A 26,884-nucleotide genomic window follows, 5' to 3' on the forward strand; every position below is an offset into this window, starting at 1 on the left:
CTTTACCTAGCAACAGTACTGCTCACCTTCCTTCCCTCCAGCTCCCCACATGCACTACAGGCCCCCTTGCTCCCCACCCACTCCTGCTCTGTGCATGCTGCTGCCAGCCTGGCCCCGCCTCCTGCAGACACAGCAGCGTCCATCTGGGATTCTCTCCCTGTGGCAGAGAAGGAGTCAGCACCAGGGTTCTCCTCGTTTATTTATGCGCATGGGGCAGGCAAGGAAAAGGAAGGAGGAGGGGGATGGACAGAAAGGGAAGATCTAGAAAAGAAGTTGTGGTGGGCCAGAGACTGGTGGAAGAAATATCTCTATAATTTCAACTGCTTTGCAACTACATTGTCTCTAGCTGGAGGCCCCTTGGGTGAAAGGTTTGTGTGTTACTGGGGAAGAGAGTTTGTAACCTTAATTATGTCTCAGAGCATTTGGCTGTGCTCATCTTGAAACTTCCAGCAAGAAAAAAAAAAATGTGGTTTCCATTACAGTGTCACTGAGGGACTTGTACAGGGGTTGGGATCATTAAAATGAAAACACGGATGAGTAAGCCATGCCATTTTGTCTCCAAGACTTACATCCTTCCTCCACCCCTGGCCCTGTACTTTATTTTGAGACAGGCTTAAAATAGTTTGTAAAATATGGGGCTCATTATCCCATCTAACAGATTTCATTTTGCATGAATGTAGATTAAAAGCCCCATGCCAATTCTTCCTCCTGGGTTTCTGAGGAAGACACTCTACTGCCTTTACCTTGGGCTGGGTTCTTGGGGACACAATTCTGTGACAGCAGCAAAGAGCCAGGAGGCCTCACTTCACTTCTAACTCACTCGACTGCGTGGTTATCACCAGGAAGGATGAAGAAGTACAATCGCGCTGTTGGGGCTTCTGAAAGTTTGCCCACATTCCTGCACGTCTGAACCTGAACTAGATGCCTCTCAAACCCATGACCTCTTAAGTCTGCCCACTCTTCCACATACGGTGACAATGGCAAGATTGATGGGACAAGCTTGACTGGAGCTGGCTATGGTGACACATATCCAAAATCCCATCGTTTGGGACCAAGAGACAGAAGCGGTTCTATGAGTTCAAGTTCAGCTGAGCTACACAGAAACTACGTCTCAAAAGAAAAGTAGATGTGTAGCGTACTGGTAGACTGCTTGTCTAGCATACACAAGCCCCGAGTTCCCACCTCAGCCCTGAAAAGAATGGAGGGAGTGAAGTTGGCAGAATGGAGCTGAAAACAGAGGAATATAATGGAATAAGGCCTCAACTAGGAGTTTTCTGACGTCACATCTGGCTCAGCTAATAACTAACTCTATTGGTTTTGGCAAATTACCACTCCTCTTCTGTACTAAGTTTCCTTATCCCTTAAATGAAAAGGTCTCTTCCATCTATATTCTCATTTTGCTAGGGACAGATACAAATATGGATGTAAAGAGAATAAGGAAAACAAACCATTTCTCTTATCACTGATCTTGGTTGCCTTGTTGTTTCTGGTTTCAACCTAATCAAGCCCTGGCCTCCTTCTGTTACACTAAGAGCATCTGCACCTCACTCCTTCCCACCACAGTCCTTTTCCTTTGCTCTGTTCAAGTCCTTCAGGATCCAAATACTCCCAGAGTCAGAGCATACAATAACAATAGTCAGGTGCACACATGGGTCACCTGACTTTCCAGTCTTTAACCGCTCCATGTGCAGGGGCTCCCTCCACTCCAGGTCTCCTGCTTTGAATAGAGCAGGGAGAAGAGACCAGACTCTTGATGACACAGCAATCCTCCCTGAGCTGACCCTCGGGAAATTAGTTCAATGACAACGTATCCAGGTGACCACACATGCATACACACACACACACACACACACACACACACACACACACACACACACACACACCAGTCCCCACCTTTTCCAGTCCTGGGTCCTCTCTGTCCCTCTACTTAACTCATCTATATAAGAGAATGGCATCCTCTACAATCACAGGGTGACTGGAAATTTGAATGAAGCAGATCAGAACCCACCAAAGGTCACACATTACCTCCTATCTCTAGTCTTACTTAGCCCATGACATTGACTATTTGCTAAAAAAATTTTTTTTAAAAAGGCATCTGAACTTGAAGTGCTAAAGCATTTCCTTACTTTTGTTTTTTCTATTTAAAAGGAATAATTTTCTAAGTACTCTTTTCCATCTCCCAACAGAGAGTATCCCATTCTCTGGTCTCCTAATTTTATCTGCACCTTTTATTCAGCCAATTCCTGCTTTCCGGGCCACTTCTGGACTTTGTAGCACTTACTGTACGTTGCTATTACAAATTCAACTGTTGCTTACCCGTGTGCTAACTGCTCACTCTCCAGAAGGCAAACTGCATGAAGACTTCATGCTTTATTCATGCTGTATCCCCAGCAAACAGCATAGCGCCTCGACTGCCTAGATTCACGGCCGGTGCTCAGTATTTCCAAGTGGATCTGTAAATCCATTTCTGTTCATCACTGTCTAACTTCTGTCACTGCCCCACCCCCCAACCTCAAACACATTCAGGGCTCCCTTCTTAAACAAAACCGCCACTTGACCCTCACGTCCCACCAACCCCTGGTCTATTTCTGCCTTATATCTTCTGGCATATTTCTCAAACACACAGTATGTGCTGGCTGCCGCCTCATCCTCACCACTCCCTCCCACTGCAATCTGGCTTCTCATCCTCAAAGCACTGAAACGCTGCTGCAAGCAGCCATCAGTGCCTTCTGCTACCAACCCCGTCAACGTGCGCCATCTCCCTACACATGACGGTCCCTGGCTCTCCCTCCCGTTCCCCTGAAATCATTGCTCCGCCTGCCTGCCTGCCTGCCCTCAAGAAATGGCTTCTCACGTCTCCGATGTCCACAACTGTCACTCTGCGCTATCTTCCCTGGACTCTTGTCCGTTTCACTGTCCCTTCTGGGCATCTGACTCGAAATCATGCGTCTCCTCCTTCTACCGCTCCCTAGAACCACAGCCATACATGCTGCAGCTGCTAGGAGCTAGGCACTCTGTGGGCTGAACTCAGGGTTCCAACTGCCGTAGTAGAGTGTGGCTCTACTACCTTCCCAGCTAAGCCTAGGCCTGGCCCTTCTATCGCCCTCAAATATGAAGAACCCCAAATTCCTGTTACTCTCGTCATCCTGTTTGTTACGCATCCAAATTCACGTTGTTAAAATCCCACCAGCGCCAGGCTCTTGTGTTCAGGAGTTCCCTGTGACTTCCCTCACAAGTGTATTCTGGGTACAGTGCACTCCTCTTCTTCAGCTAGGCATCCCCTTCAGCCTTCGCTGTGCCTCCGCCCCTACTTCACTGACTGGAATGTCTGACTTCACCAAAGTTCTACTTGATATTCTGGAAAGATGCACTCCTCCAGGTGAACAGCTTTTCTTTCCGCCTATGCAGTCCTAGGTAATTTTACTTACCGGTTTTGTTGTAAGGTGCCTTCCATGCACCCAAGTTTTTTCCTTAGACCATAAGCACCCCACGTTATGCATCTTGGGCTGCCCAGCTCCTAAATCTACTGTCTGATACATGAGCATTATTCAGTACATTTTAATGGAATGCCATTACCCCCCGGCCACCAGTTGTTTGTAACCTGACATGTGAGCATAGAGTGCCCTCAACCTCTCTCTCCAGCTTCAGCTCTCACCACATAAATGTTCTCCATCCCCTGACTGCCACCCTCATAATTAAGTCACTGCATCACTTATCCTGTTGACATTGCGGTTCCTCTCACTAGACACAGAGATTCATGAAGACAAGGCCACTGTCTTCAACACTACTCCTAGGTCCTCAAACAGAGCAAAGTCGATCGTAGGTCCTTAGAGGATATTGATTGGATGAATAAGTATGCCCTTCTTCATGGAGCCCACTTATTTCTCCCTCCTAGGAATTCAGAGCATTCATTTAGGGATTCAACATGAAATAACACACTCCGATATCATACAGAAGCACTGTAGGTGTTCCTGGTGTGTGTCGTGGAGATGTAGGTATTGTTCGCATGGAACCGTGACTCACTGGAGTTAGAAGAGAGAACCTACTCACAGGTAACCCACAACTGGATAGAGGGGCTAGAAGAGACTCGGAGAGGTTACAGCTGATTTGGTGGTGGTGGTGGTGGTGGTAGTGGTGGTGGTGGTGGTGGTGGTCTGTTTTGTTAATCTTTTTTTATCTGTATGGATGTTTTGCCTTCGTGTGTGTCTGTGCACCATGAGTGTGCTCGGTGCTCATGGAGACCAGACAAAGGCATCAGATTCTCTTAGAGTTACAAATGGTTTGTGAGCCACCATGTGGGTGCTGGGAATTGAACCAGTGTCCTCCTAAGAACAGCCAGTGCCCTTACTCACTGAGCCTCTGGTCCCTAGCTTTTGGTTCTTTAAGATCTTCTCAGGAGATGAATTATAAAATTCCATGGAACAGAAATCTGATCTCCAACCCTACAAGGCCCCTGTAATACCTACAGACACTATTACTACTTCAACAATTAACACAACATCTACGGCTTTCATAATTTCACACACCACCTCCATCCACAGGGAAAAGCAGGCCGCTTTTACCACCAGAAATTCATTTGGCTCTCTGACCATCGAGGAAAACACCTTTTGGCCTTCAACAACCATTCACTAACCCTCCATGGAAGAACCGCCTCTGGGAGGCCATGTTACCCCAGGGAGCCTTGCTCTGTTCCTTTCCTCATATCATAGTAACCTGTGCCCCACTGCTTGGAAACCCCATACCAGTACTCCAAAGAGAAGCTATCAGTGTCCCTCTTCCCCCAGGACTTGGCCTAGATACATCGTACCTGGCGATCTCACACAGACAACGCAGTAGAGTGATACCCTCTCCGCCTGCCAACAAGGGAGGTAGTTCAACACTGTTTCACATGCGTGCTGAAGATGGAGATGCCGGGAATCTCAACGTGTGTTACGGTCAGCATAGGCGCTAACCCATGCTACGTGAAATGGAGGTCCAGGACCCTGGCTTTTCTCTTAGCAATGACTTCAGCAAAGTAATTACCTCCACAATTCTGCTGCCCGCCTGTGAAATGGGAACCAGTGGGACCTGTCCCAGAGAAGGGTACAGAAAACCAAAGGGTAAAGAAAGATATTAGCAATTATCAAATCCTCACTGTTCTCTTTTTAACACCTTGGTAAGGCTGTAATAATCCCTTGTTCTGGGAGTGTTCTCATGCTCTTTTAGTCACATTATTTGCTAGATTTCCTATTAGGAGACAACTGACCCAGGGGGAAATTCAAAGAAATGGTGGGGACAAAGCCCTGCCCTCCACTCAGAGTCGGGGAAAACTGACCCCTGGAAGCAATTCAGCTCCTTAACAGCTTCAGAAACCCCAAAGGAAAAGCACTGAGTATTGCTGGCATTGGGTGTTGGCCACACATCTTCACTCCTTCAAAGCTCACAGCAACACCAGGAGGCAGACATTATTACCACCCTCAGGAGCACACTGGACCACTGATTCCCAGACCTTACACCTGAGTGCCCAGAACCTAAACAGAACCAGGTGTGACTAATTAGGGGTCATTTTTTTTTCTGGAGGCCATAGAAGTCAAGAGACTGTGAAGGGGAGGAATGTGGATCATCACCCATAAAGGAGGCTTCAGGCATTTGAAAAGGAAAAAATGGAAAGGTTTGAGGAGGCTCTGGGTGGTGGTGGGGGACTGGGCACAATAGGGGATTGTTCTGGGACAGTGTTTCAAACTGCTTATCAGGTAAGAGGCCTAGTTCCTATAACAGGCATATGCCTGTGACTTTAAAAGCTAAGTTGAAGTAACTTTGTCTTATGTGCATATCTTTGGCCCAAGGGGAATGATGTTTACAAACAAAGCTCCTCTCATTTGAAAAAACGCCAGCCCAGGAGAATCGCCCAATATACTTTTCATACAGGTGTTACATGCGTCTCTCTCTTCTTTTTCTCAGTGACTATCCAAGGGATACAACACATCATAAAAGTGCATCCAGAGATGCCACATGTCACACCAAGTGCACACACACACAGCCATTAACAAGAACAGGAAAGCCATCCTAGGTGAACAGTCAGAGCCTGTGGCAGGCTGGTCTAAGCAAAGACACTGAGTGCAGTCCAGACAGAGGCCAAAGTTGTGCAGATAACTAAGCTGTCAGCAAGCCAGAGACAGGACATCTGCCAATGACAGGAACCGAGGACAAGAGCAGTAAGGACAAGACCGCACAAAGAGCCTTTGCAACCCAGGCTAGGCGGGCTAGCTGCCTCTTGGTCCTGCACTGCATTTGGCCAGAGTCAGAATGGCTGAGAGTTCTAGAGGTTGAGACAACAGAGAACAGTCAGTCAGGGAGATGGGAAGGCTGGTGAAAATCTCAATTTTCCTGGCCAGAGTGGAGTCTCACTCTGAAGGCCATGGACAGGAACTCCCTTCCCCTCCCATCTCTCCTAGGGTATGAAAGGGACCATCCTTTCTCTGATTCTAGCAGAAGGTGGGCAGTACCCACTTAAAGACAGTAGAACTTACCTTGAACAAACAAGGAAAGATGTTTTTCCACATGCAGTTCTGACAAACTACCACCATCCTAGGTCCAGAACCTGAGGCAGCCAGAACTGAGAGCTATAAACCTAGAACAAGCTGGGGCCAATCAACCTTCTGGAGCACTGGGCGAATGTTCCCCCAGGGATATGAAGGAAACTCAAGGTGTAGTTAGGTAATGATAGTTTCTAAGGAAAGTTGCACAAATCATACCCAAAAGATTCTGTTCTTTTTGATACGTTTTGTCCCTAGTCCGCCCTCTCTTTACTCTGTATTTGCTATTCTCACAGAGACCATTTCATTTCTCTTGTTATTTTTACCCCAGAACCATTTTGCCCTTTGCTTCTCTGTCATCACATTAAAAGATGGCAACAAGTGGCTCCCCGGCCTTGGTTCCATCAGGATCACCTGCAGAGATGCCACTGCCAGTCCCTGCCAGGGGTTCCAATCCAGCTGCCTGGGTTGGGGCTGGAAACAGAATGCGAAAACTATCTACATTGAGAGATGGGAACCAGTTGGTTTCTGGTCCAAAATCCCAAGTGCTTTATGGTAGTCATCAGAATGCAGGCAATGCCCCCAAGAAGAAGGCAAACAGCCTAAAATGCATGTTGTGAATTCATTCTATCATTTAAATGTTTCCAAACACCATTTTCACCACATCCAAAAATCTTCTACACTATACTTTCTTTTATATTATTTTAAACTTACTTCATTCTGTAGATAAATTTATTTTTAAAAGAAAACAGTGGATTTGGAGTAAAAGCATGACAATGAGGAGGGTTGGAAAGATAGCTCAGTAAAGTGTTTGACCTGCAAGTGTGAGAACCTGAGGTTGGATCCCCAGAACGCATGTGCAAAAAGCAATACATGGTGGGTGGCACACGTGTCTAATTCCAGCATTGTGGAGGCATATGGCAGGGGGACATCTGAGGTCACTGACCACCCAGCCCAGCCTACTCAGAGAGTTCCATCCTGAACAAAAGACCCTGTCAAAAGAAAAGAAAGGAAAAAAAAAAAACCTCAACTCCTAAGGAACAGCAACCAAGGTTGAACTATGACCTCCCCCCACACACACACACACACGAGAAAGAGAGAGCCCACAAGAAAAGGTGTGATGCTGAAGAGACAGGGGAATTCCAGGTTAGAGAACAGGAAAAGGAGAGGGAGAAGAGAGCGCAATGAACAGCCTGGGGGTAAAGACGGAAAGAAATCTGGAGATGAACTGGAGAGCGGTAGACAAGCCGTGGGAATGGGGGTCCAGGTCTCACAGGTGTGCACTAGGACAGAGAGAACAGGCGTGAGGAGCGGGGGCTGAAGGGGCCGGGGGGGGGGGGGCTGGACAAGCAGACATCTGCAGCTGCAGGTTAAGGCAGGAAAGGTGGAAGGGTGCAGGGAAGGCCAGAGTGAAAATGAGGAACTAATGAATAAGGAACAGGAAGGGTTAAAAAGGCCCACATGGATTAAGTGAGACGAAGCATGGCCAGAGGAGCGAGGAGCAGACTCAAACATTGGGCAGAATAGATATCCCCCATGCTGAGAAGCTCAAGCAACATCTGTACATCACCCAAATCATCTCACGGGCTGGGGGTGGTAGACTTCCCCACATGCTGGCTGGTAAACCCTCCCCAGACCCATCAGATCCCTGCAGAAACACCAAAACTCAGTACTAAGGGGGTGAAGTTGTTTCTTGCGTTTCTTATCCGAATGAGCTTTTTTCCTCTGGTGGATGTCTCCATCATGGCAACTATCTCCTTAGCCAACATCTGTAAGCCCCTGGACCACAGGCAGTAGAGTTGATAAATACCCAGCAACACACACAGTAAAAAACTGCATCTGTTATTAATGAGAATAAATCATCAAAATGCAATGTTTGAGCAAGCTGACAGTTCATTATCACATAAGTCCTTGTATACAGTACAGTTGAGTTCTCGAAAACAATAGATTCAGTTTTTAAGTCTTACCATTAGCTGAATAATGATGGGGGGATGAAAAATGTGTCTATAGTAAGAAAGCATACAGTTATTTTTCTGTAAAGTTTATTTCTGCTCCATGGTGTGTTCTGATGTTTCCTCCCTTTGAAGTATGTCAAGTCACAGATTTATTTTCTCCTCCAATCACAGCCAAGCAGACAACTCAGGCCAGCACACAGCCTGTCCATTATTTCAATTTCCTGGGCTAAACTCATCATTCCCCGTCTCTCCTCATATCTTATTCCTTGCTTTCCTGAGGCCTGTTACTTTCAGGACAACATAAGGTTCAGCAATGGCAAGGGAAAGATAAAATCCTGAAACCCATGAAAGGAGCTAAGTTCCGTTTCCCTAGAGATCTGAGGGAAATTTGTTCACTGCTCTGTAAGGCAGGTTCATCATTCCCTCATTCATTAATTCATTCATCCAACTAATATTTGCTGAACATTTCCCGTGAGCTAGCTCAATCTGCAGCACATGCCATTTCCTATGAAACACTGGCTAACATTACTATCTTTGCTATATGCAAAGTCCTGTGAATGCAAGTATGTCATGTGGACATACTGTTTATAGTGCTGCACTGTCCATCAACTAAAGCTGAGTGACATGAGCAATGTCTAACCCATGACAGCCTTGAAATCAGATGCCCTAAACAATCTGGATCTTCATGTTAAGGAGCTCCCTACAGACACTGTTTACAGGAATGACCATAAGCCTACACATTACGGCCAAATGTGCATGCACAGATACACAATTCTGGAAGCCAGTTTCTGCTATTTAAGGGATCCGTCAATCCACAAATTCATTATTGTGGGATGCTTTTTCATGAACTAACACGTTTCCTGCAAACTCGATGGTGTAGATATTATTAATATCCTCATTTTTGAACCAAGACTAATGAACCAAGGACAGATTATTTATTCAAGGACCCGGAGATAGTAATGAAGCTAGTACCTAAAACAAGTTCGCAGTTCATGGATTCCAGCATTTTATGAAAATGGAAAATAAATTATTATTATTATGGATTATATTTTGGTATCTGCTTTCTTAAGTTAGTATGTTATGCTAATCCAAACATAGCCTCTGTTCACAAAAATATAAATGCTCTCTCTGCTGCTAGCAATTTCTCAGTAGCTTACTCAGCTCTGGGTTGTTGCATACCACCTGTTTCTGTCTTTCCCAGGATGTCTGCAGGAGAGCAGGAACTAGTGTGTTACTGATGAGAACTAACAGTCAAGGGGCATTTTGTTCCTGACAGGCACTGGGATAGGCATCTCATCTGTAGCCTCTCACTACCAAAGTGATCGGCATCACTACCAAAGGCATCTCTTTATAGAAGGAGGGAAAGGAGGCACGGAGACGAGGAGGGGGTAATAACTTGACTGAGATCACACAGAAAAGGGATGGTTTTCTTACCCTTCCCCAGTCTGTGATCTCGACTAGTACAAAGTTCTGGCTCCCTTCTCAATCCTCATCTCAAGTCTGGCTTCCCATGGGTGTTTCTCAGTGCTAGTGAAAGCCTGCTTCCTGAGTAGACTGACTTGGGTTCCTCCATCTTTGATTTCTTCCTCTCTGCCCCTCCCCCCATAAGGCTCTGGTACATCTGCTCTGGGCAGCTCTGCTTCCACCTAGCATTTGCCTCCCGGTATACCTGAGACTACCCCTGATGGGGGAAATACAGTTTGGGGTAGGTAGCAGAGCTTTTCCAAGACGATATCTTTCATCAAAGATTTTGTTTCACTCTTGCCAAAACTTCTTAAAGGAGCCAAAGCTCTCAAACGCAGCAACATTCGACATTTTATAAACCAATTACTACACAAAGTTCACAGTGGCCTTTCTTTACAGTGGAAGGTCTGGACTGGCACGCCCCTGCCAGAGGGTTTGCATTATTATTGCATTCATAAATGAGGGTGGAATGAATTAAGGTCAGAGTTAACTTGAAACATCAAGCTGTCTCTCCCTTTTCCTTTCCATAACCACAAGTTCTGCACAGGCTCTGTCTGTAGATGGTCCACAAAGGGAACTATCCCCAGAACAAGTGCTGTAGCTCCATAACGCCGAGATGCAGTCTCGGAGGAACTTCGCATTTACTAATCACCTAGTGCGCACGCCAGCTACGATGGTATGTTTCACATGCAGGGACTAACTAATTCCTGCATGACAGGGCAGATAGGACCCAGAATGCCCATTTCACAGATGGGGAAACAAGCTCAGATGAACACACAAGTCCATGTAAGGTCACAGAACTGGGCTGAGATAGGAGTCTGCCTAAGTATGCCCCGGCTTCCACTGTGGGGACCAGTCTCCTCTCTACATTACTTCTCGGATGCTGGTAGAGAGCCCCACAAGACAGCTTAAGTTGCCGACTACAACACTGAGCCTGATGAAAAAACCCAGCAAGAAATGTGACTGTGTTGTACAGCTGCTCCCCAAATGGCTCTGTGCTCCCCATCCCCAGCTGGGTCACACATGTCCCCAGAAAAGCAGCCTCTCTTTCACTGCCATGGCTTGCTACTTGCTGTCCTTCCATGCCTCTTTCTTTCTTTTCCCCTCCCTTTCTCCGTGTCTATGTCCCTCTTGCACACACATGCTTATACACACACAGACACAGACAGACACACGACCAGATACGCACTCAGGATACCTCGATCCAGCAGCCGAAGCAAGCGGAGATACCAAAGATACCACTGGTCCCAGAAGCGGTCCGTCATCCCACCCTGAACTCATCCTTCACAGCCAGTCTCCAGGGCACAGCCTCATCCCACCAGCACCAGCACCAGCACCAGCACCAGCACCAGCACCACCACCACGACCGACCGACCGACTCAAGGCCAGATTCGCTGATGCTGGGCTCACACACAGCCTGCTCTAAGCAAATGCCTGCCTACAAAGACAGCCACCAGTCCTCCCACACAGAGGCTGACTGTGCCGGGAGCCCGTTTCACGGCAACAAAAGGAACAAGTGCAGAACAACGCTGCCGCCGCCGCCGTGTGCAGACGGAGCCTGCATGGACCCCAGGGGAGGTTGGAGATGCGGGGGAGGGAGCCAGGGAGGGCCCCTGCACAGTAGCAAGGTTTGAGGTAGCCTTGGGAACGAAAACCCACAGGCAAGGCCACGTTTAAAATTTCATTCTAGTATCTCCCACCATACTGGCTTCCCGTGCCTCCCACACAGAGGCCAGTGGCTCTTCCAATAAGATGATGAATGGGGAAGCCAGATGCTCAACCATCCTGGACTCTAGAACCAGTCCAAAAAGTCCAGGAGTCTGGCTGCCTCACTGTGGAGACCTCAGGTACTCCCCATCTAAGACTGCTAGATCCCCACAACCAGAAGAGAGCTTGCAGGTCTTTTCTTCCTACTTCCCCTCACGGATTCTATTAAGGAAACAGCATGGGCTCTGAGGTGATACGTTCAAGTTCAAATCCCGGGTCCCACTTAACACTTCCTGGCCTTGAGCAAGCTACTTCAGTCCCTCTCCCTCAGCCCCTTCTCTATGAACTGGAAAGACCAGCATTGGCTTCACAGAGGAACTGTGAGGCTCGGCGCAAAGGACGGAAGCCCCTGGCATCCCTGGCAAGTGAGGCAGATAAAAGGTTCCCTCTGACCTTCTCCCCTGCCCTTAGACCCTTGGTTCCCTGTACCTCTCACCCTGCGGTCCTCAGCCCGTGCTTCTGATCCAACACTTCCAGCCAGAGCCCTTTTCTCCATGCCCCTTCTCAGGGCCAAACCCTAAATTTTCCAATGTCTGACTCAGATGCCACAGAATCTGGGCAGCCTTCCCCCGTCTCCCCTCCTTTATATGTCCTTTTCAATCGAGTTCCTCCTTTGTGTATGACTCTTTCCCTTACTGGACCATCAACTACATAGAGTTTGGATCTGCTCCTTGATCATCTATGGGTCCTCCAAAGTGCCTGATATGGTGCCTTAACTCAGAAGCAATCAAGCGATTGTTGACCGACTAAATGAGCACAGGATTGCGGGTAAGCCACACCGTCTTACCCGGATGGCAGCAGAAGAGTTTGCTACTGTACCTTAGATGCTAAACACTATTTCAGGCTTGCAAAGTGAGCAAGAACAGGGGTGGAATGCTCTGTTCTTAACCTGCTTCAGGACTGCTTAGCCAGCAGGCTGGCCACTTATATGAGAGGGCTTTCCCTTTGGTGACAGGGGGTCCTGATCACAGAAATGAAAGCAGAGGGGACTCCAGGTGTAGAGCGCCTTCATTCAACGTCCATGTGCACACCCCTGAAACCTGTGTCCAGCCTGGGCTGTGCCAGCTCCTCCTCCCAGTCTCTACCGGGCAGCTGGAGTGAAGGGGGCTCCTCCAGCCTCCACCATTCCTGGGACGCTAAGGTGAAATAGTTTGCTTGTTTCTGAAGGGCTCAGACTGGGCAGGAGACATTTAGGGGGAGCCAGGAGAAGAGAGGGAGAAAGTGTGGGCGGAGCCACAAGCTCCGCCTCCCTTCGCTGCCCAGCATCCCTATTGCCTCAGCAGGCCTTCTCAGAGGGCAGCTGTGGGACACAGCAGAGTCCTCACCACCCGAGAGGCTACCTCTCAGGCTCTGTTAGTGGAATTTTGTTACTACCTTAAATGGACAAGACTCTTGCGAGTAGTTAACACAAGAATGCAAAGCCCCCTCCTCTCTCCAGAGAAACGACCCACGGTCTTCCCGTTTTGTGAGTAACGAGAATCCACTGCTCACATGTGGCCAGTGCTTTTTAGTTCATGGAGTACTTTCGTATCCGTCAGCTCCGTTGGGCCCAAACAACCCTGCGAGGTCTACTAGACAAGCATCACCTTCCCTGTCTCCAGAGGGCCAAACCCATGTTCCAAGAAGCTGGACAACTCACATCAAACGATATATAGGTGTGACCTGCCTCCCCCCTTGTACAGGTCTCTGGGGCTCACTTCCAGAGAGAATGGAGCACCTTCCCTTCACAGTGGGCTAGGCTGACAGCAGTGCTTAAGAAGCAGGACAGTGCTAGCGTGCCACAGGTGCAGGATGTACAACGACTAATGAACAGCCTTTGATATTTTGTCTTTAGACCCTGGCTTCTGGTCAGCCAGAGAGTAACATCTCCACGTAAGAACGCCAACGTCATTTTTCCTAGTGCAACTTCCATGAAACTTGACGTGTGAGACTCCAACCACAGCCGAAGACCTGGACCAAGAGGGGCTGTGAGAGCAGCATCACCTGGGAAGCAGACAGGCCGCCCTCGTGCCCTTATAAGCACATGTATCAATGGTAACGCGCTGCCGGTGCTGATGCTGGGCCCGGAAGGGGACGCTAACGCTCCTCTCCCTTACTTGGCGTCATTTTTCACAGAAAAGAGAATAAAGACTAGCAAAGGACAACATGGGTGCAAGAACTTCCCCCGCACACAGTGAACCCTGGAACACAGCATCACCCACTGGGTCAAGCCCAGGAGGAACCCATTCAGCCCGGAATTTTACTCTTGGTCGGCTTCAATCCACGAAGCAGGGCTCCTTGGGGCTCCCCAGCCCACCACTGCTCGTTTCTACTATTCCCACGGGGGCCTCATACGCCTTCCTTTAAAACAGCCATTCTAGAAGGTGAATAAAATGTTCCGGGAGACTGTTAGGATTGCCACGCAGTGGTGCTGCAATTAGAAAGGACGGGCTATTGTCAGGACAGGGCCTTATTGGGTAGGTTTGGTTTTGGTTTTTGTTGTTGTTGCTGTGTCCTAAACAATGACGACACAGTGGCTCCTTCTTTCATCAGAGTCAAAGGGAGCACAGCCGTTCCTGTTGGCTCCTTCAGCCCACTCGCTGGCAGTCCGTGACTGCAGGCCAGCAGCACCTCTCCACTGCAGGAGGCTGCAGCCTGTCTGGATGCTCTGCAGTTACTTAGTGCCATAACTGCGACATGTTCCCTTCTCTCCAGTGTTCCTTCTTCCTTTCTTGGCACCGTCTTCTCTCCATCTTTTCACCCGCCCGAGAGAAAAAACACAGTGTTCTCTCGATCAGAGAAAGCCGGCAGAAGCGGATGGAGCAGAAGGCAAGCAGCGGTGAGGGAGGAGAGAACCAATCACATCCCAAATCCTTTCCGCGCCATCTCCCAGGACAACTGGGGCCACTGATCTCTCTCGGCACCACGCGCCACGCTGCTCCTCGGATAGGTGCAGCTAGCTGGCAAGGGAAGACCTCACAAGAGGTGGCACAGTTGCTGGTTATCTGTGCACCAGAATGAAGGCTGTTCACAAACACAGTGTTCTCCTCCTACCCCACTCCAGGAAGTAGGCTCCTCCGTCAGGCTGCCATTTTGCCCTGCAAGCTGCGCTTCGGCTGCAACATGAACCGAACGCTCTGGCAGACACCACCACCCTCAGCCACCTCCCACAGCACTTCTGTGCCCTCAGCAGCGAATGCCCAAGCGGTAAACGGAAGTCAGCAGCACCGTCTCAGAAACATCACCCAGGGAACGGCATGGACCCTTGCCAGTCTCTCCCATGAGAGCCCAGTGTCCCCGGGTGAACAGGCTCCTTGGGTCCACACACATGAGGACCGTATCTTTAAAAGGTATCGCCCAGACACTGAAATTCAAGTCCGCTCTCCCAGGAGGCCTCTCCCCGCTAATCTCACCCGCGTTCATCTCAGAGTCCTCAAAGTTTAATGGGCAGCAGATTCGCCTTGGAGGGGTGGCAGGCAGTCCATGCAAATGCTGCACTCCCATAGGCCTGCATCTTTAACCAGCCCCTCTGGGTGACTAGGAGACAGCAGCCTTCCTGCTCTGTCCCTCCCTTCAGCATTAGCTTCTTTTAAGTATTTTGTTTGAATTCTACAAATTCAAACCCTGTCTGTCCACACACCCTAGGCACCCAGGACAGAGGGACTCTTGAGAGAAAACATTCCTGCTGCGGGTCCGCTACAGACCTGTACAATGGCTTCAGTTATCGCCTCAAATATTGGTCAGCAGCAAGGGGAAAGATGGGGACTGATTAGCCTGCATGGTCCCGGCTTTTGTCTAGCTTTCCTGTTGCTCACCTCTGACCTCTGGGAGATCTTATCTCTCTCCCTTGACCTAGAAACTCCACGTGACAAAACCACACAGTCCAGTGGAAGAAACTTAACCTGCCTCCCTTCTCTGCTCTCCTCTGAGGATTTCTGCGTCTCACAGCAAGCCACTAACTAGACACTCCATGCTGCACTGAATCTCCAACGTCACCACCCCAACGGTCCCAACCAACCAAGAGCTGTTTCTCAGCCCTATAGAGCGCCTCTATTCTGGGTCCGATTCCCTTTGACTAAGTCCCATGTATGGTGGTATGATAATCTGGTCCCTTCTGTAGTATTTGTGGTAACAGCTTAATACTAGGCCCTTAGGAGATATTTACCCTTTGACCAGTAGGAGTCTAGACCTCAAAGCACGACCTAGGGAAGGATCAGGCCCTGCAGATCCCTTCACCTGAGTCTCCCAGCCCTCCCAAACTCACTCTCCTAGTCAGACCAGGACCACCTGACTGGCAGCCTTTCTCAAAGCACCTACATTAAAAAGGAAAGCTAAGCAACCTGGGAAACCAGCTCGGAACCTAACCCAAGGGGCCTTGTCTATCCAGAGGTCAGTGTGACCTGGACTTCCTTCACAGCAGAGCTCTTCCATCTCATTCCACTGAGAGCAGTTTCTTCACCCATGAAGGGAACTGCTGTGAGAAGAAACTGCTGTGACTCCATGACCTAAGGGCACATCAAGCCAAGGGGCTGCCCGCCTCTTAGGAGGTTAGTTTTCTCTCTGCCGCATGCCCGGAATCAAAAAGTTGGGGTTACCGATCCCCACCACAGAAACCAAGCTCACACTGGCCCTGCAAGAAGCGGCTTCCTTCTCTCTCATCTCACACCCGTCTCCGTCTCCTGCAAACCCTTGTGAAGTCCTACCGTACCAATTCCATCCAGTAAAACCAGAGCACCACTCGGTTAATACAAGGGTTGCAGCTGTGAGCTCAGAGGGATTAAAACGAACTCACTAGGCCCCAAGGAAACACTACATTTTAGTTAGCATATATCTAAAGCCAGCATTATATATATATATATATACATACATATATACATACATATATATATTCTCTGAGAAATTTTCTCCTTTTAAAAATGTATAATATTTGGGTGGGACAACCCACTCTTAGATCAGAGATATATACCTTAGTATTTACATACATGCACCATCTAAGGTAATAAAACGGCTACACATTAACCAGTTTGAATTACGACTGCCTCGGTTCTTATTTTCTTTATTTTTCCTTGTTTTTTTTTTATTTAATTTGTGTGTGTGTGTGTGTGTGTGTGTGTGTGTGTGTGTGTGTGTACGCATGTGCACATGCTTGTACATGTCTCAGAGGAGAACTTGAAGGAAGGAGTCAGCTCTCACCCTCTATCACATGTGCACTGGGATCAAAATTCAGGAAATCAGTCCTGGTGGCAAGCACCTATATCCACTGAGCCGTCTCGCCAGCCTCTTAGTTCTCATTTCCAAAAACAGAATAATCAGCCAGAGGTGTAGCTCTCACCTCTAATTCCTTGCTGAGGAGGCTCGAGGCAGCAGGAACATAAGTTCAAGGCCAGCCTGGACTACAGAATGAGCCGTTCTCAAAACATCCCCCCCAAAAAATCATTTGCAGTAATTATTTTCCAGCAAATCAATTATGCTGATGTTTCTTTAAAATGACGAGCCATGTGGACAGCCCTCAGCACCACGGAGATGGGGGAGCAAGTGTCTGCAGAGGTGTTCACGTGGAGGACAACAATGAACGGGTCTCCCTGAGAGTCCCTCAATCCTGGTCCCAGGTCCTGCACAAAGAAAGCCATGTCAAAGACAGCATAAAGCCCATACCTTCCAGAAGGAAAGCATGAATAGACTTGGTGGGAAGCTTTACCCGAGTGTGAGATAGGTGTTTTTCTTTCTTCCCTACTCTCTGGATAGGCACACAAATCACGGGAGAACCAGGGGCTGGACAGCAGCCAGGAGAGGCCTACTCTTCACTGCGAATCTTTTTACACTTTTTGGACTTCCACCCTTGTACTATATTGCCTAACTTTTTAAAAAGACATTTTAAAATAACAGAGTCAAGAATACATAACACTGCTCTTGGAGTCTCCTGCTGTGGTATGAGAAGAATAAGCCACACAGAGGAGAACCATGCTAGATAGAATTCCCAGGAGTCCCAGCTCCCATCTAGAAATATCTTCCAGCATGTGAATAAGACCTCTTTGGAGGTTCCTGCCACCCCATCTCCCCAGCAGAACCTAAGGAATCTGCATACATCAGAGCTGCATGGTCACCCCAATAGTCATAAGAAAAGATAAGGCGCCTAAAGCGCTATAATTTGGGGGAGTTGTTATAATATAATAGATAATCGAGACAGGAAGTGGCAGGTGTATGAGGTGCAGGCAAAGTCACAGACAAGGTAAGTTCATGAAGAGAGCCTTGCAGAATGCCTGTGTCTCATTTCACCCAGAAGACAAAGAGCCTGGCTAGTCTATTTATCTACCTGTCTAATGATCTTAGAATTAGAATCCTGAAGACAGGGTTGTCACAGAGGGTGTCTAATTAACATGAATGCTTGAATTTTAAGAAGAAATCAGACGTTCTCTGACAGGAAGTGAATACATCTGATTTGGCTGCCTGCTTTCCTGAGACTCCTGTTTTCCAATTCATGTGAATCTACATCTCCAAGATTTTGAAGAAAATATATAAAGCCTATATACAATATTCAACAGGCTAGAAAATATATTATTTGCAACTATTTCAACATAATGCTAAAAAAAAAAGTTAAATGTGTGAAACAGCACACAGTTTTCAATATTCTTTGAGCATATACAGAAGACCAAAGCCCAAGGCCTCCTCAACTGTGGTATACCCACATGATGGGAGAGTATGAAACTCATGGAAAAGAACTTAGCATGCCAAGACCTTCAGGATGAACCATGGAAGGGCTGGGGCTATAGCTCAGCAATACAAAATTGGCCTTATATGTACAGTGCCTTGGGTTTGCTCTCCAGTATCACTCCCATCCCTTAAAAAAAAACCTTAACTTGAAGATACACAATGCAGAACAGTATACAGGAATACTTCAGCCAAAACTGTTGGGACCAGAAGTGTTTCTGATCTTAGTTTCTTAGGTTTTTTTTCAGTATACAACTTACAAGGTAATCAATCATTCCTAATCCAAAACTTCAAAATGTTCCAAAATCCAAAACTTTGGGGGCATCTTTTTTGGTTTCAGGTGTTAGATTGTTCAGCCTAGAATTAATATTCAATGGCATTTTGATAAGAAATTGGTGGTGTATAGTTTTAGATTTCTTATATTCACAAAACAAAACACCTGAAGTATTCACAAGAAACTAATAATACTAATGGTTACCTATGGAAAAGTGCCTTGGTGGATAGGCGGGGGGGTGGTATATAAAAATACTTATAATGTATCGATTTTTAACATTGTAAATGCATTATATTTGAATACATTTTAAGTTCTCACAGAAAAAAAGTATAGTTAAAATTATAAAAACATGAACATGTGCCAAAATAACACCCAAGAGATAAATGTTTGCCACATTTGCAGCAATATGTAATTCAAAAGATTAAGATTTTTAATTTACAAGGAACTAGTAAGAAACATTAGTAAAAAGTTAACCACCTGGTACAAAAATAAGTAAAGCTCTAAACAGACAATTCACAGACATGGAAATACAAATGTCTGAGAAAAACTATAACTAGGGATATTCAAGTTAAAAAAAATAATAACAGCTGCCACATTTTATCAATCAGCTTGACAAAAACAAAAGACAAAACCAAGACTAGTTGGAGAGTAAGTTGATATAAGATTTTTAGACAACAACTTGGCAGTACTCACCAATATCTCTAGCATGCATAGCCTTCAGCCCAGCAATTCTACCTCTGAGACCCTCACCTACTGCAGGATCAGTACTTACACACATTGCAGCATATTCAGTCATAGTAAATAAAAAAGGAAGTGTAACCTACATTACTAACAATAAATAACTGGTTAAGATCAACTATGAGAGCCTGTATTATATTTAGGAGCCTTTAACAAGACAAGCAATTTGATGTAGTGTGATATGAAAGATGTCCATGCTCTATTGTTAAGTGGAAGAATACAGCTTTCAAAATAAATGGCAATAATCTGTACTATTTCACCTTGTGAACACACACACACACACACACACACACACACACACACACACACACACACACAGTATATATTCCAAGGTGCAGCAAAAAAGAGTTCTGAAAATAAACCAAACTGGTAACAGAAGTTATCCCTAAGGACTAGGGGAATGCACGCAGAGAATTGGGTTTTATATGCTTTTATGTTATAACTTTTTAGCATAGCCATTTGTTACTTTGGTAGTTTTCACAGCATTTCAGGCTGACAAAAATAGAAACCCAGATCTTTTTTTCCCTCAGGGACAGGCAACAGTTTCCTTCTGCACTGCCTACTCACAGGATACGGAATGTGAGATGGTTTCAGACAGTCCACAGGTTGGAACCACCACCAGGTTTATCCACCTAAGTGGCCATTGTATGAAGTTTCACCAGCAGCAGGTCAGACAAGAATGCTCCACATGCCTCACTTGCCACATTAATCCGGATGAACGCTCTGTGAACTTACAGAGTTCCAGCAGGAACCACAGCTCCTTTCAGGCTATTCATTTATCTGCCACTTAGACATCTTAAGGGGCTTTGGTCAGTGACAACAACATCATCTCTTCTCAAGTCCCAGTCATAACCAAGAGGAAGTGACTATCTAGAACAGAGGTTCTGAACCTTCCTAAGGCTGTAACCCTTTAATACAGTCCCCCATGTTGTGGTGACCCCCCCCAACCATAAAATTATTTCATTACTTCTTCATAACTGCAATTTTGCTAATTTTATGAATTGTATTGTAAATATCTGATATGCAGGATATCTGATATGTGACCCCTGTAAAAGGGTTGTTCGACCCCAACGCCCCCCTCTCCACCCATGCCAAAGGGGTCATGACCCACAGGTTGAGAACCACTGATCTAGACCTTTAGCCTAATTCTGAGTTCACATGGAGATAATGGGGAAGGAGCTGCATGGTCCCTTGGTGGTATCTGCCAGGGACAAGGTGCCGAGAGTCATAACGTGAGCTTTCTAGAGGAGCATCCCTGCCTTCTGCTCCAGGCTCTGACTGACCCGCATCCTTACTCACAACGGTTTGCTCTGGGTGTGGAGAGCTGCAAAAGGTGGCAGGCGGGGCAGCACAGACTGAAGGAGGATGATGGCTGATCATGACTGCGTCCCCCAGAGCGCAGCTATCAGCGGCCGCTGTGGAGCTAGGGAGTCCGAGGGAAGGGAAGCGACTCTCGGTGGAGATGTGGCTCCACACGGATGCAGATGGATAACTCCAAACATATGGGTACGACGCTGGCCCGAGGTAAGCCCTGAGCCCGAGTTCCATCTGTCGTATTTTACTGCTATGTATCTCAGAGACTTGACGACTGTACCCACCTGACAGCATGCCTTTCACAATTTTGAAATCTCGAAGTACCCCGTTAATTGAGAATTCACTCATCTTCCCTATCTTTCTAACCAAAAACAGAAATAAAATTCTCAAAGCCAAAAAACCCCAGACCTTCATGTGTTGTAACTAAAAACACTCAGTAAACAAAGCCAGTCCTTGGAGTCCCTTGGGTAGTAATTGTCTAAGAATGCTTCTCTTTCTTTCATCTGGTGAAAGAAAAAGACACAGACATGCTAAGACTGTGTGGAGTGCATCTTGAAAACATTAATTTTTCCGAACACCAATGTGCGGCTCACGTGCTTTCTTAGAGCAGGCAGCAATAGGCGGTGAGCAGAATGCTTAGACACCCTTTATGCCAACTGTGCTTCTGGCAGTCACGGGGCTTCCAAGGAAGCGGTCATGGTGAGCCCTGTGTAAAGGATAGTAGCCCTGGGTAAATAAATGAGGCATGGGGGCAAGATATGGCCACCATGACTTGCCACAGGACCCTGAAGACTTGGGGTTGGGCCATCAGTTCTGAAGTGGGTAGAGAATAAGCAGAATCAATACTTCCATCCATCTCTTTTCCTGACCAATCACTCAGGGCAAAGTTGTCAATCAACTCATCTATTTTTTTCTCCACCCATTTCTTAAAACTTGTAGCCCCGGCAATCATTCGAAGTGGCTAAGCCTAGGAGAAGTGCCCCATTCCTGAATAGTGGCCCTCAAAACATCTCCATCTCTCCCTCTCCCAACTCAAGAGATAGAAACCATTCTTGTTGCCCCAAGTCTGCTCTTACCTAGGAGTTCTGTTCACAAAGGACAAGACAAAGCAAGCCATCCACTGAGGCAAGGAAAGGAAGACCCAACAATAAGAATATGCCAGAAGCTTTCAGTGTCAACTACACATCCTCTAAGTTGACCCCTATCATCAAAACCCAGGCACATCTAACTCCATGCCAAGATTTCATGGGAGAAGAGTCAGTGCTATAGAGAGGGATGGGGAGACAGAGACAGACAGACAGACAGACAGAGTCAGAGTCAGAGACTGACTGACTTATCTTTTACCACTACTAAGACTCTGGAACCAACCACCCTTATATGCCAATGCCAACACCCATAGTCATGTGATATTGGTCAAATTACTTCATTTTTCTATGCCTCTGGTTTTGGTTTTGTTTCTTTGCAAAATAAGAAGGATGTTAGTCACACTTAACTAAGATAACAAGTATAATATCCTCAATACAGCAGGTACTATATATGTGTGCACACTGTGATTATCACTATTTCACTTCCTATGCTAAGCTGCCTCCTCCCTTTGGACCACTGCATAAGTTCTTCAGAGGCTTTGGAAGGTTGTTCCCACTGTGCCTTCACCTAACTCTCCAGGCCCACAGAAAACCTTCTCTGGTCCACTCAGTTGGGCCACACACTGGACTTCCACAAGACCATATTACATTCAAGGTCTCCCTATCGTCTGTCTGTCCATCGAGCTCCTGTTCATTACCGGCTCTCAGATTCCTGGCTGAGAAAAAAAAAATCATTGAATAAATGGGCACTAGGTAAATGAATAGGTGGAGAATGAATGAAGAGCAGCTTTCGCTTGCTCAACACGCATTTACTAGGGAGGCACTCACTCTGAATCACATCCTGAACTATGGCTGAAAATCCAGGAAGGAACAGAACAGTCTGGCTGCTAATCACAAGCTCTCAGCTGCACCAACAGTCTGCCTTCTAGCAGTAACTCGAAATAAAGGGGGTTGTCAGGGATGGAACAGCTGAGGCTAGGCTGGGACAAGCTGGCCCTGGGTCACTCAACCTGCCTTGGGCCATCCTCAGGGCACCAAGGCTGGGGCTGTGGGGAGAGCCAGGAAGCATCCAGTGCTGGAACTTAATTTTGGGTATCAACCTTGAGCTGACAGTGTTGCTCCTTATATTCTTCCCTAGGCCTCCATCTGTCCTGCCCCATACCCCATACAGATGGGGTCCTGCTCCTATGAGATAAATCACTTCCTGGACTACGTGACCACTTGGAGTGACTGCCTAATCCCTGTGCCGGGACTTCACTGAGGCCCTTACGTGGCGCAAACACAGGCACAGTGTAAAGTCCTTGCCCTGTCGTGTGCTGGGCTGTGGCTATGCACTTACCCCCATCCCTTCACGACAGCCAGACCATGATGAGACTGTACCCAGGACTGGGAGAAAGGAGGCAACTTCTCACCCCACAGATGAATGCAAGACATAAATATGCAATTAAAGAGTTTATTTTAGGAGGGGGGGGGGAGATAAAAGGAAGAATGGAATGGCCCTGACCAAAGCAAGAGGTCAAGCAGATACAATCTCTCAGAAAGGAATGCAGGTTTGTCTAGGGTGCGTTTGTTTAACTTGAACTAAGCAATGGAAACCTTGGTGCTGTTTGCCATGCCTGTGTGCGGTGACTAAACGTGGCCTGCAGTTCTGAGGGAAAGAAGAGGTGCCTTTTCCTTATAAGGGTGGTTTACCAAGTATCAGCCCAGCTCATCCAAGAGAAACCCTGGCCAGTTCATTGCATCCCTGCTGTCTGGAGACTGTCTTTGCCCGACTGTGAACTCCTGTGAGACTACGCCTCCTTGATCCCACCCACAACTACTGCCTGTCAACATACCCAGGGCCTCCCACAATGCACTGCTCAGGAAGGACACCGCAGAGTGAAAAAACAAGGACAGTTCGCTCCTTTTGCACCACTTCTTCCATTCTGCAATTCGTACTTTCTTTTTTTAGGTTTAGGTTTGCTGGTTAGTTGTTTGGTGTGGGTTTCCTTTTATTTATTTTGTTTAAATTAAGTGAAAATAAATAGCAAGAGGTTTTTGTTTTGTTTGGGGTTTTTGTTTGTTTGTTTAAATCTTTGTTTCTTCTATTTTTCTCTCTTGAAGCAGAACAGACACCACCACTCCACACCCAGATAAGACCACCTGTGGAATTCTAGAGAGCTACCCGGCCACTACTCTGCCTGGAACATTTGCTAGCCTAAGCTTGCATAAGGAAAAAAAAAAGCAAACAGAATTTCTACTTCTAGTAAGAAAAAAACTGAAGTAACTTTTCCCTTGGCAATTACATCATAGATGTCTGAAGTTATGTTTTCCATTTTGGTTGTCCTAAAAATAAAGGAACACAGTATCTTTTCCTCAATGAAAGTCCAGGTGTGGCTACTTCTGGAAGGGCATTGGTACTCCAGGAGGCCCTGGAGCACTTTACCCTAGTGGTATCAAGTCTCATCTCATATCCCAAGACTCAGGTTCTACCATCACATCAGTTTTGAGGACAATCTGCAGCCTTATCGCACATTCCAAGGCTGGACAAAAGTGAGCTGGGAACTGTCCATCATTTCCCTTCTTCTTATGGATAACACAGAGTAACCCAAGAAGGCCTGTGACCGGAAGAACATCCCATTGCCTCTTTCAGATGGTGGGAGCATAAGAGGCTGACTATGTTCATGCACAAACATACAAATGTAAACCTGTTGGTTTGTCTGTGAGAATAGATTCAATATACCTCTGTGTGTGTAGTGTCAGCAGTTAGACAGACTAGCCTGAAAAACACTGGAAACCAGAACCTGAGCCTGTTGGTAAGGCAGCCATATCTCAACTATCAGTTTCCTTTGGAGACAACTAGACAGGGAGTACACAGGTAAGAAGATCAATTGGGAATAGACAGATTATTTCTTCATGGCATCTTTGGGACTGGATACATTCTTATATGAAAGTACATAAACACATTGCTCATTAACAGTTACCAGGACCTCTTTTGAAGGATGCTCTCCCTGAGGCAATGTGTGCTGTCCTGATTTCACTCCATGACAGACCCATGACAGTGGACAGGAGAATGTTGCAGAACATGTATCTGGGTTTCTGCTAAGCCACTGGCAAATGTACTCCAAGATATCCTTGTAGATAAGATGGTAAAAACTGAGTGATGGTCCAACTGAGAGGAATCACTGCAAATAAACTATACGACCCAAAGGCTCTTACTAAGAGAAACACTTCATGTGGAACAGGGCTCTCTGGTGGTTGCCACAGACACCACAGCGCTCCCCCCTCAAATGTTTACTTAGCTTCTCTGAAAAAAAAATCATTTCCTCAGATAAAAAGGCCAAAGATTATGCTTATAATATGACAGATGATACAAAACTGGTAGAGTGGACCCAGTAACAAATGACCAAAATAACAACAAAACTCTTAGTAAATTTGAACACTGAAACAAAATTAACAGGGGCAAACTTCATGTCTGAAGAGCTCCCTTTAAAACACACATGCACACAACGTTCGCGAGCCATTCTTGTCTTTTGTGTCCACCCTATGAGCACACGATGCACAAGACTCGTGCTGGTTGACAAACGTTCTCAGCAGCACAATAGCTTCTAAGATGTAATGTGAGAACTGCTAAAACCATTATGGAATATTTACACGAAGAACTATAGCCACACAGAATATTTTCAGAGCATGTTGCACGAAGAAAACTTGCAAGAGATACAGAGCATGATACAGCAACCTTGGACGGACGGACACACACACACACACACACACACACACACACCACCCTTATAAACTACTGGTAGGAATATAGCTATATGTAAATGCAGAGTGTTAGCTGCATAGTTTCCCAATCACAGGTCTATCTCCAGAGAGCCTAAGTTGGCATAAACTGCATAGAGAGTTATGGCTTTGCTAGTAACATCTGGAATTCAGAATGTAGTAGTAGTAGTAGTTGTTGTTGTTGTTAAACTTTTATAATGACATTTTTCCAAGTCTTGATTTTATCCAAAGAGGGAAAGTTCAAAAATGCAGAAGAAGGCACAAATTCTTTGGCTTTCCATTATACAAAGTTCAAAGAAATCGGCACTCTGGAAAGACTACAAAAGAACCAACTCGTGCAACACAGAATGCTCCAGAAGCTGAACATCTGGGCAGCCTATGAATCCCAAGGGCCACTCCACTGAGAACACCTGGAGAACTGAGTTGGAGCCAATCCTGGCGACACAATTAGGCAGGGGCACCGACCAGCAAGGCAGCTGCAGGAAACAAATGGCTGGGAGGAATTCTTAAAAGCATGACGTAGGAATGAGCGACAGAACTACAACTGTTTAACCTCAAGACAAGATTACAGGTTCGACCAGGCCCCTTAAATATTTGAAGGGTTATTATGTAGATAAGGCACAGTAAAGTTTCTTAAGACAGTTAACTTATCATGGGAATTTCCAGAGGTAGAAGCTAGAACAAATAAATACAAATGATCTTTTCTTTAGAAGAGGAAGGAAGGAAGGAAGGGAGGGAGGGAGGGAGGGAGGAAGGAAGGAAGGAAGGAAGGAAGGAAGGAGAAGGAAGGAAGACTTTAAAAGAATGAATAGTAACAGAATAGTGGAAAATCATGAGTTCACTATTATTATAAGTATTCAAGTAAGAAATGGTTTTTTAGCCGGGCGGTGGTGGCGCACGCCTTTAATCCCAGCACTCGGGAGGCAGAGCCAGGCGAATCTCTGTGAGTTCGAGGCCAGCCTGGGCTACCAAGTGAGTTCCAGGAAAAGGCGCAAAGCTACACAGAGAAACCCTGTCTTGAAAAAAAAAAGAAAAAAAAAAAAGGAAAAAAAAAAGGAAATGGTTTTTTAAAAAACATTTTGATTTCATTCCAAAAAAACCATAGGATTTTAAAGGTCTCTAACGTTTCTACTATTCTATGATTCCTTAATTCAAAGGCAGAATCAGTTTTCAATGAATGTACCCATCAGTTCCAAATCTCAAGAGCAGTATGCTCTGCCACCAGGTGGCAGTAGACGCCTTGGACTCTGGGTTCTAAATGTTAGGTGTGGTCAAAAATAAATTAGCACCATTTCCAACTGTTAAGAAAGGGGTGTGGGAGAA

General features: G+C 46.4%; 1 protein-coding gene across 36 annotated transcripts in view; it reads right to left on the reverse strand.

Moving 5' to 3' along the window:
• The window catches only part of Kalrn (kalirin RhoGEF kinase), a 605,995-nt gene that overhangs the window by 536,584 nt on the left and 42,527 nt on the right, over positions 1–26,884 (reverse strand). For 4 of the 36 annotated variants that reach the window (XM_076548756.1, XM_015993397.3, XM_015993394.3 and 1 more), the window contains exon 1: positions 11,124–11,440. The exons of 5 other annotated variants lie outside the window; for them this stretch is intronic. In XM_076548756.1, the coding sequence (XP_076404871.1) occupies positions 11,124–11,199 (76 nt within the window). In that variant the 5' untranslated portion in view covers positions 11,200–11,440. Of the gene's footprint in view, positions 1–11,123; positions 16,505–26,884 lie in introns of those variants that run through there. 27 more of the 36 variants (XM_015993398.3, XM_015993395.3, XM_015993403.3 and 24 more) reach the window with 18 other exon arrangements.

Source organism: Peromyscus maniculatus, chromosome 12 (genome assembly GCF_049852395.1).
Source record: "Peromyscus maniculatus bairdii isolate BWxNUB_F1_BW_parent chromosome 12, HU_Pman_BW_mat_3.1, whole genome shotgun sequence".
NCBI classification, from domain to species: domain Eukaryota; kingdom Metazoa; phylum Chordata; class Mammalia; order Rodentia; family Cricetidae; genus Peromyscus; species Peromyscus maniculatus.